The sequence below is a fragment of the Mesoplodon mirus genome (assembly GCF_964341445.2).
Source record: "Mesoplodon mirus genome assembly, chromosome: 15".
In the NCBI taxonomy this organism is placed as follows: domain Eukaryota; kingdom Metazoa; phylum Chordata; class Mammalia; order Artiodactyla; family Ziphiidae; genus Mesoplodon; species Mesoplodon mirus.
In genome coordinates, this window is record NC_138991.1 from 64,959,037 (window position 1) to 64,973,430 (window position 14,394).

Below are 14,394 nucleotides of genomic sequence, written 5' to 3' on the forward strand. Positions count from 1 at the left end.
CTGTCTCCCCTGACTTTGGCCTCCAGCCTCCTCACCAGCCTCCCTGACTCCTCTCTAAGTCACTGCATCCCAGACAGAGGATGGCTGCCAGCTCATGGTTTCACCCCCAACCCCCCAGTCCCAGACACCCCAGGCCCTCAGAGCCACGCTGTGGCCCATGGGCTGTCAGGAGGATACTGGAGCCCCCGTGGCAGGGCTGCACTGACGTTGCGGCAGGTGGCAGGCTGGGCAGTGGGTGGCAGGGCCCCGTGAGCCTCCTGCCCGGGAGCTCTGAAGCTGACCTGAGGCCTGTTGGTCTTGGATGGCCCAGAGGGAAGCCATGGGCACCTGGGGCGGGCATGAAAGAGCTCTTTCATGGGCCACTGGGCAGAGATGCTGGAGACGCCAGGCAGGCAGCAGCACCCGATCGTGAAATGGTAACAGGGAGGGTGGGGTTGGGTGGGGGTCTTCACAGCCATCCTGAGCAGGGCTAGGTGGCCAGGATGCCCGGGACCCCAGACCTCTGGGGGAACAAGGTAAGGGCCCCAGTAACACAGGCCTGTCTGTGGAGCGGGCTCCCCAGGAGATACCCACTCCTGTAAGGTTCCTCCACAGGAGGAATTCAGGAGGGTCTTGCAGAGTCCAATGGGGCTAGGGGGGTGGGGGAGGATCTGCTAGGCTCTGAGGGGGAGGTGGTGGAGAGGAGGGCTCCCACCTGCCAGGGAAGCTCAGCCTGGGAGTGGGTCTCAGACCTACTATATAAGAAGAAGGACCTCACCCTGGGCTGCAGTCCCCGAGGGCTTCCTGGAAGAGGTAGCCTGAGTCTTTGCTCAGCATGGCTAGGGTACAGGGAAGAGTGAGGACCCTGACCTCACACGCCTGCCCTTGCAGGAGACCAACACTGGCTGAGCCTCTCATACGTACATGGGGAACCAGGGCAGGCAGGGCCCACTTGCCAGTGAAACTGAGGCCCAAATGATGTGGAGCTCACCCAGGGCCCCCCAGCAGGTGCTGGTTGAGCTGGAAAGTGGAGCCTCCACCTGGCATGGATGAGCCAGGTGTCAGACAGGGTCTCTCGAAGGAGAGGAGGTGGAGGTAAGAGGCCTAGGACTGGTAGGGCTTAAAGACCATCTTACCCACAGACGGGTGGGGGCCACATGGGGGCCAGGGGGCACCCTGAAGGCTGGACGGAGGCCACACTGAGGTTGGATTTGGTTACCAACTTCCCAGGCCTCTCCTCCTTCAAAACCCAGTTCAGACACTTCCTCTGGCAGCTACTGGACCCCCATCATCCCCGCTGTCCTAGCCGTCCCCATGTGACCATCTGCACAGGCCTCAGAACTGCCAGGACCTCAGGGTGTGGCTTCTTTCTCATTGCCCCGTGGAGGGCGGGTTAGCGCCCACCTGACAGATAAGACTGAGGCTCGCAGAGGTGAGGTCAGTTGCAAGGCCGCGTGGCCAGAGACTCTGACCCTTGAAACCTTGACCAGGGGCTTCCCCTTACCGCCCCCCCTGCAGGTGAGAAGGGTGAAGTGGGGGTCAGAGGCTGCTCCAGCAGGAGCAGGAAGGAGGGCCCACCTGGCTCCCGGGGCCTCCGTGGCCACAAGGGCCAGAAGGGGCAGGTGGGGCCGCCGGGCACCCTGTGCCAGCATGCCTACGTGGCCTTCTTGGTGGGCCGGCCAGAGGGGCTGCACAGCACCGATGCCCTCCAGGCTGTGCCCTTTGACACGGAGCTGGTGAACCTGGACGGTGCCTTCGACCTGGCCTCTGGCCGCTTCCTCTGTGCTGTGCCCGGCGTCTACTTCCTGAGCCTCGACGTGCACACCTGGAATTACAAGGAGATGTACCTGCACATCACGTGCAACCGGCGGGCCACAGTCATGCTGTATGCGCAGCCCAGTGAGCGCAGCATGATGCAGACACAGAGCCTGCTGCTGGCGCTGGCTGCGGGTGATGCTGTCTGGGTGCGCATGTTCCAGAGGGACGGCGACAGCGCCATCTACAGTGAGCGCGGTGACCTCTACATCACCTTCAGTGGCCACCTGGTCAAGCCGGATGCTGAGCTCTAGCAGCCCCCACGCCACATCCAGCCCTCAACTGCAGTCATTCCTGGAGCCCCGCAGCCCAGGACTGATGCCAGCTGAGATGGAGCACCAAATGCGTGCAGACGCTGAGCTGAGCACAGGGGTGTGGCAGGAGCAGGACAGACCCGGGCCTGCCCTGCTGGAGATGACACAGACGAAGGTTTCACACCAAGACATTCAGGATGCAGACCCTTGTTCTGGGTGTGTGGTGGGTGGGGGATGGGGGGTGGGCCGGAGCACCTCCACACGCGATGGCGTTTGCTCCCCTGGTCGAGCTACCTATTCTGCATATAAAGGCTGTGCCAGGAACCACTGCCATGGAGAGCTTTACAAAGCACCTACTGGGTGCCGGGCTGGTTGCTAGGGAGGCTGCAGGGTTGGGGGGAAGGGGGTCAAGTGCAGATGCCGGCCCTCCTGGAGCCAACTCTAGCCGGAAGCATGATGGATTCCAGGGTGTTCGAGGGCAGCGGAGGCCACAAGACAGTATGAAATGGAGCAGGTTAGGGTGCTGGCCCGGCCGGGACGGGTCTCGTCCTTGGTGAACATGCCACCAGCCCTGGTGGGCTGATTTTCTGGGGCTCAGCATCCCCTTGTCTGTCTGGCATGGGCTGGAAGGGGGAGGAAGCTCATACTTGGATGTGCACCTGAGCCTGGGGAGCCCCAGACCCCCACGGTGTCACCTCCTACTTAGGTGTGCTGATGTTGGGCCTGGCGGCAACAGGAAGTGACCAGGCTGGCCTCGTCCCTGCGGCCGGGTGTGGATGGAGTTTGGCCATGCTTACTCCACAGGAAGCCCCTGTCCACCCCACGGTCGGAGCCACCAGGCTACCCCACCCTCGAGTCCACTCCGAATCTTTCCTTTCCTGCCATGTGTCCTCCGGCCACTCTGGCACCTTCTGTCCAGTCCCTGTGGCCCCATTACCTGCCGCCTCCCCTCTGGCCCTCCCCTGGCATCCCCTCCTGCAGCTGCTCCCTTCCGAATGAGGATTCTGAGCCAGTGAGGCTGCTGGGGCCCTGGCAAGAGCAGCGTCTGGAATCACCAGAGCCTGGCAAGCTGACTGAGGTCCCAGGCCATGCAGAGGTGGCTGGAGCTGCAGGCTGGCCGGGCTGAGCTGGCCAGGGCCTTCCAGGTGCTGGACAGGCATGGGGGTTTCCACCTCAGGGTCTCGGGCCCACAGAACACTGGCCTGGCTGATCCTGTCTCCTCATCACGTCCTACCCCGGCCCCCACTCCTCACCAGGAGCCCAAAGCATCCTGAGATGGATCTCTGACTGGCTGGGGGCCCCACATCCACCTGGCCCTGGCAGATCCTCTCCAGATCATCATCGGCTGATGGGGAGGTGGGGAGGGGGTGGGGGCCCACTCGTCCTTTTCACAAACAGGCACCTCCTTGTCCCCAGGGAGGGGACACAGCTGGGAACACAGTGACCCTCCCCTGCCACCACAGAACTCAGTTATCCCTCAGGAACATCAACCCTGAGTGAGACTGGAGCCAGGAACGTCCCACACCCACCCGTGAACAGCAGAGCCCACCCTCCCAAACACACAGGCCAGGACAGGCCACGCCCTTGACAGGTAGGGAAACTGAGGTCTGGCAAGGGGGTGTAGACCCCCAAGCCTGTGTGGGCTGGGAGCTGGTCCCCTCCATGGACTGGGCTGTCTCCCCTAGTATGGCCTGGGACAGAGGGGGAGGCAGGAGATGGGTCCCCACTGGGGAGGGGCTGCTGGGACTCCCTGTCTGCAGGGGGAGGGGGCTTTTTTCTTTAACATCTTTATTGGAGTATAATTGCTTTACAACAGTGTGTTAGTTTCTGTTTTATAACAAAGTGAATCAGCTATACATATACATATATCCCCATATCTCCTCCCTCTTGCATCTCCCTCCCACCCTCCCTATCCCACCCCTCTAGGAGGTCACAAAGCACCGAGCTGATCTCCCTGTGCTATGCGGCTGCTTCTCACTAGCTATCTATTTTACATTTGGTAGTATATATAAGTCCATGCCACTCTCTCACTTTGTCCCAGCTTACCCTTCCCCCTCCGTGTCCTCAAGTCCATTCTCTATGTCTGCATCTTTATTCCTATCCTGCCCCTAGGTTCTTCAGAACCTTTTTTTTTTTTTTAGATTCTATGTATATGTGTTAGCATACAGTATTTGTTTTTCTCTTTCTGACTTACTTCACTCTGTATGACAGACTCTAGATCCATCCACCTCACTACAAATAACTCAATTTCATTTCTTTCTATGGCTGAGTAATATCCCATTGTATATATGTGTCACATCTTCTTTATCCATTCATCTGTGGATGGACACTGAGGTTGCTTCCATGTCCTGGCTATTGTAAATAGAGCTGCAAGGAACATTGTGGTACCTGTTTTTGAATTATGATTTTCTCAGGGTATATGCCCAGTAGTGGGACTGCTGGGTCATATAGTAGTTCTATTTTTTTTGTAAGGAACCTCCATACTGTTCTCCATAGTGGCTGTATCAATTTACATTTCCACCAACAGTGCAAGAGTGTTCCCTTTTCTCCACACCCTCTCCAGCAGTTATTGTTTGTAGAGTTTTTGATGATGGCCATTCTGACTGGTGTGAGGTGATACCTCATTGTAGTTTGGATTTGCATTTCTCTAATGATTAGTGATGTTGAGCATCCTTTCATGTGTTTGTTGGCAATCTGTATATCTTCTTTGGAGAAATGTCTATTTAGGTCTTCTGCCCATTTTTGGATTGGGTTTTTTGTTTTTTTGATATTGAGCTGCATGAGCGGCTTGTAAATTTTGGAGATTAATCCTTTGTCAGTTGCTTCATTGGCAAATATTTTCTCCCATTATGAGGGTTCTCTTTTGGTCTTGTTTATGGTTTCCTTTGCTGTGCAAAAGCTTTTAAGTTTCATTAGGTCCCATTTGTTTACTTTTGTTTTTATTTCCATTTCTCTTGGAGGTGGGGCAAAAAGATCTTGCTGTGATTTATGTCATAGAGTTGTTCTGCCTATGTTTTCCTCTAAGAGTTTGATAGTTTCTGGCCTTACATTTAGGTCTTTAATCCATTTTGAGCTTATTTTTGTGTATGGTGTTAGGGAGTGATCTAATCTCATACTTTTACATGTAGCTGTCCCGTTTTCCCAGCACCACTTATTGAAGAGGCTGTCCTTTCTCCACTGTACATTCCTGCCTCCTTTATCAAAGGTAAGGTGACCATATGTGCGTGGGTTTATCTCTGGGCTTTCTATCCTGTTCCATTGATCTATATTTCTGTTTTTGTGCCAGTACCATACTGTCCTGATTACTGTAGCTTTGTAGTATAGTCTGAAGTCAGGGAGCCTGATTCCTCCAGCTCTGTTTTTCATTCTCAAGAGTGCTTTGGCTATTCGGGGTCTTTTGTGTTTCCATACAAATTGTGAAATTTTTTGTTCTGGTTCTGTGAAAAATGCCAGTGGTAGTTTGATAGGGATTGCACTGAATCTGTAGATTGCTTTGAGTAGTAGAGTCATTTTCACAATGTTGATTCTTCCAATCCAAGAACATGGTATATCTCTCCATCTGTTTGTATCATCTTTAATTTCTTTCTTCAGTGTCCTGCAGTTTTCTGCATACAGGTCTTTTGTCTCCTTAGGTAGGTTTATTCCTAGATATTTTATTCTTTTTGTTGCAATGGTAAATGGGAGTGTTTTCCTAATTTCACTTTCAGATTTTTCATCATTAGTGTATAGGAATGCCAGAGATTTCTGTGCATTAATTTTGTAACCTGCTACTTTACCCAATTCATTGATTAGCTCTAGTAGTTTCCTGGTAGCATCTTTAGGATTCTCTATGTATAGTATCATGTCATCTGCAAACAGTGACAGCTTTACTTCTTTTCCAATTTGGATTCCTTTTATTTCTTTTTCTTCTTTAATTGCTGTGGCTAAAACTTCCAAAACTATGTTGAATAATAGTGGTGAGAGTGGATACCCTTGTCTTGTTCCTGATCTTAGAGGAAATGGTTTCAGTTTTTCACCACTGAGAATGATGTTGGCTGTGGATTTGTCATATATGGCCTTTATTATGTTGAGGTAAGTTGGGAGGGGGCTTTCTGTCAGCAGCCCACCCCAGGGCCTGGGCCTGCAGCCTCCCTTGAGGGCTGTGACGGTCCCACCGAGGCTGGATCTTGGTCAGCTCTGGACCAGGATAGGGGATCCTGGAGTCCCAGGTATGAGACCCTCGCATTCCACTTGCAGGCCCTACAGCCCCATGAGGAAGCTGAGACTCAGAGGCGTGGGTCCCTGAGCTCAGGCCTGGGCAGGGCAGGCCTGTGACTCCAGACCCCAAGCACAGGCAGGGGTCTGTACCACAAGATGCATAGCATCTGGGTCTCAAAGGGATTCCTGCTCCCAGGAGCCCCAAGGCCCGACTAGGCCCAGCTGTGGCACATGGCAGGTGGCAGCAAGACTCTGGGGGGCTTGTTACAGCCAAGGGGTAGGGGGTTGGAGTAGGACATTCTGACTGGTGATGCCCTGGCCCCACTAGAGACTAGAGGGTGCTGGGTGGGACCTCGGGAAGCCAGAGGGAAGGCTGGGACCCCTTCCCCCCATCCACATCCTGGGACCTGGCCCCTCCCGGGATGCTGAGTTGGGCTGAGAAGCCTCAGGCTGCACTTTGGCCCTTTGGCCTGTGTCCTTTTATGGCTGGAATAGCTGGACACGCCCAAGGTGCTTGGCAACCATCAGGGCATCAGGAGCCACTTCGGAGTGCTAATGGGGGCCGTGGTGGCTGGGAAGGTTCCACTGTAGAGATAAAGGTGCCCGAAGAGGAGTGCGGGGGGTTGGAAGGACCCCAGCGTCCCTCTCTCTTCCCAGGTCCTGGACTCCCCTGCCACCCTGACAGGGACCCAGACCCACTGCGTGCTGCAGGCCAACCTGGCCAGGAGGGGCCAGGAGAGCAGCCCCTGTCCAGCAGCTCCAGACAAAGCCTGGGCTCTTTCTGGCTCCTTGTGTGGCCTCAGCTCCCCTGTCCGGCATCAGGGTGCAGAGCCCTCCATGCTGCACTGGGCCCTGAGGGTGCAGGGCCGGGGTGGGCATTCCCATGAAGGCTTCAGACCCCATGGCTGCTCGGCCTCCCTCTCACTCTGTCCATGGTGCCTGGAAGGGAGGTGCTGGGGCAGCTTGGCTGAGCCTCCCGGGACAGACCCTGCTCCCAGCTGCTGACCCAGGAGAGCAGAGCAGGTCAGGCCAGAGGGTGTCTGACCACCTCCAAATCCAAGGCCACCCCCCATGCTCAGAGAACCAGGGGCGGGGTGGGGGCTCCCCTTAGTGTGGCTGAGAACCCCTCGGAGGCAGCCGGCCAGAGCCTCAGAGCACAGGGACGTGCCAGGGGACACTGTGGATGGGTCCAGGGCAAGGCGGCGGTGCCTGCATCCCCCCAGCCCAGGTTTATTTAAAAACAGCAACTGAGAACAGGGTGGGATGAGGTGACGTTGTTATCTCTGCAAAGTGATGAGCGGCCCGAGACTCAGAAATCCGCGTGCCCAGGCTGCTGCCCTGACCGCTTAGGAGATGAGAAGGGAAATGGCCCCAATCAGAGCAGCAGCCTCTAGGCACCCTCTGCAGGGCCTCGGTGGAATCAGGACTGGCCTGCTGCAGGAGAAGAAAGCTGGAAAAGACTAGAATACAGGGCAGCCTGAGAGATGGATCCCGCGGGAGCCAGTTTCCCATATCAGTTTATCCATTTGGTGGAATTCCAACAAAACACCCATTTTTAAAACTCGGGTGAAATTCATATACCATAAAATTTACCATTTTGAAATGAACAATACAGTGGCATTTAGTACATTCACAATGTCGAGCAACCCACATCTCTATCTGGTTCCAGACGTTTTCATCACCCCACAGAAATCCCGAACCCGCGAGCTGGCACTCCCACCCCCGCCCCCAGCCCCTGCTTTCTGTCTATGGATTTGCCGCTTCTGGACATTTTGTGTAGTGGAATCACAAACTCTGTGGCCTCTTGTGTCCGTCCGTGTTGTGGTGTGTGCTGGCACCTCACCCCTTGCCACGGCTGAGGGGTACCCCACTGTGCGGACGGACCACGGTTTGCCTGTTCACCTGTTGATAAACATTCAGGTTGTTCCCACCGTTTGGCTATTGTGGGCAGTGCTATGGTGAACATCTGTGTATAAAACCCATTTTCTAACTTTGTAAAATAGTGTTGAAGGGCGCTTGGAGGAATGGGTAGGCAGGAACCAGCTCAGTTCTGTGTGCTCTCTTGGACATGGAAACAGATTTGGAAGATATGGTGATGAGTGCAGTGACCACCAGGCAGACAACAGGAACCCCCAGAGGCCAGTCACCCAGGAGGCAAGAGCCCTAGGTACCAGTGGGGTTGGGATGAGGGGGCGTTTGCGTTCAAGGGTCACCTCATGGACTAAAGCAGATATCAGTGAAGTAAAGAGTTGTCAGCAATACAACCATTAAAACTATGTGGGACACACACAACGCACAACAGCCAAAAAGTGGGAACATCTAGGTTATCTATCGATGATGAACCGATAAAGTGTTGTTGGTCCCTCCATATACGTTTTATGGAGTGTGTATTGTACCACATCTAAAAAATACGTGGGAATATTTAGCTAATTTCTGGATGGGAAAGACATCTCATTTTTTTTTTAAAGGAGGAATTTCCCAAGCAGAAGAGGGATAGGTTTGATTTTGTAAAAATAGAAAATATTGTTCTACATCAGTCCTGAAGCCAAAACTCACGACGCTAGGAAGTGCTCCTGCCTTGGGGAGAGCAAGGGTGGGGTTCCTGCCTTCTAACGAGCCCCCAGATGGATGGAGAAATCTTGAGGAGAGGAGATTCATCCTTGAAGGAAGGAGTGCTCCTTCTATACCGACCACCAAGGGCATCGCGTCCAGGTATTGTTTCCAAGCTGCCTGATCACCACCATCATCTGTGTCCCTCAGGGAACCCGTGGGCAGGGCCTCGTGGGCCCCAGCAGGGTGGCTCCAGAGGACACATGGGCAGACAGGTCCACTGCCCAGAGGGCTGAGAAGGCCGCAGCCATGGGTCAGGAGAAGGAAACCCCAGCAGCGCAACTCATGGGAGCCTTGGTCCCCTCCCCTTTGCATCAGCAGCTTCCAGATCCTGCCTGGTCCCAGGCACTGCTCAGCATGGTCCCTGGGGGCTCAGCTAGGAGGGAGGGTGGGACCCAGGCTCCAGTGTGGGGAGAGGTCGGGGGATTCTGGAAGCTGACCCTCATCCTAGGGCCGCCCTCTCAGGCCTGATGACCACAAGAGCAAGGACCCCTACGGACCAGGCCACCTTTCAGGCGCCCAGCAATGGGAGCCTGGCAGCGTGTGGGAAGGGGGAGGGGAGAGGGTAGGCACTCAGTCCCCAGAACGGCAGCTGCCTTCGGCAGGAGGGCCGTGGGTCTCCTTGTCCTGATAGCCCCATCCCCCACCCCCCAGGTGGTAAAGCTACCCGCCCACCCCTCTGCAAAACGTCCTTTAATTAAACCCTCCTCAAACTGCCCAAATGGAGGGGACACCTGTTTCCTGGGGGGCTGGGGGGAGGGTGAGACAAGTGGGGGGCACGGGGAGCCACTCGGGGTGGGAGCAGAAGGGAATCATGGCCAGTCCCCACTGCCCAGCGGTCAGGTTCCTCCATCTGGAGAGCCAGCCCCTGTGGATGGCACCGGGAGGACCATGCCCCTCCCCCTCCTGGGGCGCCCCGGTCCCTACACCCACAGGCCCGGTACCCTATACCCGGCAGCCATGGTCAGCTGTCTGTGCAGATGTCACAGAAGAGAGTGGCTGAGAAAGGGCCTCAACGCCCCTCCCCAGAGGCAGGGGCCAGGGGAGGGAGGTTTGCTCGGGCGGAGACCCTGCTGCCCCCAGTATGGGGACCCACACAGATGGAGCCCCCAGACCCCCATCAGTGCGGATACGACAAATGCATAGCTGTCACCACCACGTCCAGATATGCAGCCTGAGGGCGTGGGGAGGGGGTGGGCCTGGGACAGGGAGGAGCAAGGGCCCTGGAGAGGGGTGAGAGCTCAGGGAGGGAAGGACGGAGACGGGGATCCCAGTCAGGTTCCTGGACAGTCACTGGACCTTCAAGGTAAGGACCCCAACTGGACAGAGCCGCCATCACTCAATCATCAATCAATTATCACATCAATCACTCAGTTATTCATTCAGCAAACACACTTCAGGTTCATGGTGGCCAGACCAGCCCTCAGGAGCCAGGATGGCATGGGCCAGTGTGTACAGGACAGCAGCGGAGGGGAGGCAGCACTGTAGAGCTGGGATCCCCCATCAGCCAGGATGGAGGGGGGTCATGGACCCAGCAGTCTCTCCAGGTCCTCAGCCCACCCAGTCCTTGAAGTCCAGGGTTCTGCTGGGGCCCTGAGAGGTGACCAGCCAAGACCCTATTCTCAACGTCGATCACCTCCCTGACACCCACAAAGGGTGTCCCAGCTCTCAGCCCCCAGATTCCTGTGGGAAGTTCTTCCTGGTGTCTACCCATGGTCTGCCCTCCTCCTGTCCCAAAATGCCCAAGAGGGTGGGCCCTTCCTGACCCTTCCGTGGGGCCCTATGCAGGGCACCCCTCGCTCAGCCCTCAGGGTGGGCCAGCCTTGGTCTCCCTCACTGTGGGGCTACAATAACGGCTCTGCCTGTGGGGGCTGCACCTCCATCACCCACCCCTCCCACCCTGCACCCACCCTGCCTGGCAAACAGCCCTCCCCCTCCCGATCCCAGAGGAGGCCTCACCCTGCCCCGCGGGCCGGATTTCCTGAGTAAGGTCACTCTGGGAGCCACTGGAGCCCAGTGGCCAATAAAACCCATCGATGCGGAAAGAGAGACAGTAAAGCCGGTCACCTCCCGAGGGCATTTGCTCTCCCCGCCCCCCACCCCACTCAGGGCCTGTGGACCCGGGACCTGCAAGCAGTGTGGTGGCTCTGTGGTCCCCGCAGCTGTGCCCAGCCTGTGCTGGGTGCAGAGGGCAGTGGCCAGTCCAAGCTGCATCCCCAGGCCCACTGTGCCATGTCCACGGCTCCCTGGGCTCACGTTTCTCCTGGAACACTCCTGTCCCCGCTTCCCTACAGGCTCTCAGGGGTGCCTAGTCCTCACTTCCTCCCATTCGGTGTCCCACCCTGGCCTGGGGCTTCAGGGACTGTCCACCCTGGCCAGTCCTGGTCACCAGCTCCCACTCAGACCCAGGGTCCATGGGCTGCCTGGAATCAGCTCCTCCACCCACTGGGTCCATCAGGCTCTGGGCGCACATACAGGCACACACATGTCTACACATGCACTCACACACAGCCGCACACACTCACAAGCAGACACACGCATACACACCCACACGTTCACACATACATACACACAGGCACATGCACGCACAGAAGCACATACACACACACACTCACACACAGGCACACATGCACACATACTCACACCCCTCACAGGCGGGACTGGTCCGGTTGCTGCTGGTGTCTGCAGTCCCCAAACGGGCACTCTTGGCTGGCGCTACCCTGGGGAGGGAGCTCAAGATGCCAAATCAATTGGGAGAAATTGACCTGGGCAGATATTTCTGAGCCATCTGCTTGCCCCCAAAATTATTCTGAGTGGATGCACTTTGCATCCGAACCCAGGGGTGGTGGGGAGTGGTTGGTTGAAAGACCCTGTTTCTCCCAGGCACCCACCCCTCCCTGGGATGCTGGTCCCCCTAGGGCCAGGCAGGGGTGGCTTTAGTCACCAGCTCCCTGTGAGTCCAATGCCAGGCTTTGTGGCCCCCACCCCCAAGATGGAGCCCAGGAGTGGCAGAGACTCAGCCTGGGGCTCAGGAGGCAGCCGCATTCCCACTTGACCAGGGACGGGGGCAGGGGCCCCAAACGAGCCACCCACTCCCTGTACCCACCAGCCATGGAAGAATCAGATGCATCCCCTGCATCCTCCAGGGCCAAATCCTAACCGTGCCACCCCCAGGAGGCAAGCCAGGGCAGCCCCAGCCCTGTCGCTCCTTTTAGCCGGCTTGTGTACACCTTCCCCTGCCTTATCCTCTAAGTGTTCCGCTGCCCACTTCCAGCTGGGTGTTTGCCTATCCCCATCCCAGCCGAGTATGATCCGCTTGCTCTGATTTGCACTGGCTTCAATCGGCTCCAGGGACAATATTTGCTCTGGGAAAGAGTCAAACATTTATTCTCTAATTTATTCAGGGAGCGGTTGTCAAACACAAGCGCCCTCATTATGTGATCTCGTTTCCAGGGCTTGGCCTCTGTCTGGGGTCCGTGCCGAGGCCCAGGTAGCGCTGACCCAGGCTTTCCCCTGCCCAGCACGGCTCTGCCTGCTCCCCGTGCCCTCCTGGGGTCGGCATCCTGCTCTGGGCCAACTGAGGACAACTGAGTTGGGGGCGGCACTGGGCAGGGCTGTCTCAGGTGGGGGCCTGCAGGTAAGTGACCCCCACATTCTGGTTCTTCTCCTTCCAGCCTCGCAAAGAGGCCCAGGCACCAGGGACCCCAAGGCCTTTCCCAGCGAGGCTGCCAGGGCATCTTCTCTGGGACCCGTTTTCGGGCCTGGGGTGTGGGAGGAGCGCATTCTTGGGAGTGGAGAGGACAGGAAGCTGAATTCCTCCAGGGCCTGGCATCTGCATACGCCCCACTCGGCCTGGCCTCTCCAGTCTGCTATTTGCCTTGGGAGGCCGCTCCCCCCACTGCTGTCTGGCTATTTCTCCTCTTCTGCTCCAGTCCCCACCCTTCTCCGGGAAGGAAAGCAGAAGAGATGGCAGTGGGTTCCTGTACCCTCACCTGCCCCCCCCACACCCAGGACGGCCTCTCCCGGGGTCCCCTCCCGCGGCCTCTGAGCTCACAGCTTGCTGGTCTGCATGAGCCCGTTGGCCTCGCAGCTGCGTGCGGGCAGCATGGCCTCCTGCAGCCGGCTGCTCTGGCCCAGCCGCGGCTCCGTGGCATCCGCCTCCTCAGTGCCGTAGCTCTTGCGGAGGCACAGAACCTTCCGGAAGCTCTGGCGGAAGTTGTCAGAGAGGAAGCCGTAGAGCAAGGGGTTGGCGCAGCTGTTGGCATAGGACAGCACGACCACAAAGAAGTAGGCGCCAGCGGAGGCGGGCTCCTCGGGCAGCACGAAGGCCAGGTTGACGATGTTGACGATGAAGAAGGGCAGCCAGCAGCCCACGAACACCAGCACCACCACCACCACCATGCGGGTCACCTTGCGCTCTGAGCGCCGCCGCGTGGAGCCCACGCGCATGCCCGACGCCTTCAGCTTCACCACGATGAGCAGGTAACACAGGCAGATGACCAGCAGCGGCCCGAAGAAGCCAAGCACGGACGTGTACATGATGAAGACGGCGCCCCACAGGCCCACAGGCTCCGGCCAGCTGAGGTTGCAGGTGTTCCACCCCTCCTGGATGTCTGCAAACACCACCAGCGGTAGTGACATGACCAGAGAAAAGGCCCAGACCGCGGCGCTGGCCAGCTTGGCCACCCGAGGGCGGCGCCAGCGGGCGGAGCGGATGGGGTGGACCACGGCCAGGTAGCGGTCCACGCTCATGACGGTCAGGCAGAAGATGCTGGTGAACTGGTTGATGCCGTCCAGCGTCATGACCAGGCGGCAGAGCACGGGGCCGAAGGGCCAGTAGGAGATGGCGTTCTGCGTGGCCACGAAGGGCAGCCCCAGCATGAGGAGCACGTCGGCCACGGCCAGGTTGAGGATGTAGATGTTGGTGACCGTCTTCATCTTGGCGTGGCGCAGTACCACGTAGATGACCAGCGCGTTGCCGCCCAGCCCCACTGTGCACACCAGCAGGTAGAGCACGGGCACCACCACCGCCCGGGCGCCCGGTGAGGGCACCAGCCCCGCCAGCGTCCCATTCTCGCCGCCGCTGCCTGTGGCTGCCGAGGAGGCATTCCAGCTGGTCAGTGGGGAGGCTGGGAACAGAGGCTCCATCGTGGCTGCTGCGGGCAGGGCAGGGTGAGCGGGAGCGCCGGGCGCATCCACTGCAAGACAATGAAGGACACGGAGCGACTGACCAGGAGGGTGTCTCCCCTGAGCCCAGCCCCACTGGCCCGGGAGGCGCAGGATTACCCCATGGCGCCAGGTAAACACGATTACTCATGTTCAACTGGGCCGGGAATCACATTAAGCAAATTGTTCGGAAAACAAGCCCAGAGAGGAAGGAGCAGCAGGACAGCTGCCGTGGGGGCAACGGGCAGACAGCCCTGTGAGCCCAGACGCCGTCTGTCGATACCACGATGGCTCCCAGAGACCTGACTGTCCCTCTCCACCCCAGTGCCCCCCTTCCCGGCTCACCCATGGCCACTCTCGAGTCTGTGGCTGG

General features: G+C 57.7%; 2 protein-coding genes across 2 annotated transcripts; one reads left to right on the forward strand and one right to left on the reverse strand.

The window, feature by feature from the left end:
• Positions 1–482: 482 nt before the first annotated feature.
• C1QTNF8 (C1q and TNF related 8) lies at positions 483–2,048 on the forward strand (the record flags this gene model as incomplete). Its single annotated transcript, XM_082644542.1, has 3 exons — positions 483–515; positions 1,312–1,411; positions 1,498–2,048. 3 exons carry the CDS (start codon positions 483–485, stop codon positions 2,046–2,048), a joined length of 684 nt encoding a protein of 227 aa, XP_082500668.1.
• Positions 2,049–12,905: 10,857 nt separating this feature from the next.
• On the reverse strand, positions 12,906–14,003 carry SSTR5 (somatostatin receptor 5; the record flags this gene model as incomplete). The annotated part of the gene is made up of 1 exon (XM_082643507.1): positions 12,906–14,003. The coding sequence occupies one exon, from the start codon at positions 14,001–14,003 to the stop codon at positions 12,906–12,908; it is 1,098 nt and encodes a 365-aa protein (XP_082499633.1).
• Positions 14,004–14,394: the final 391 nt, after the last annotated feature.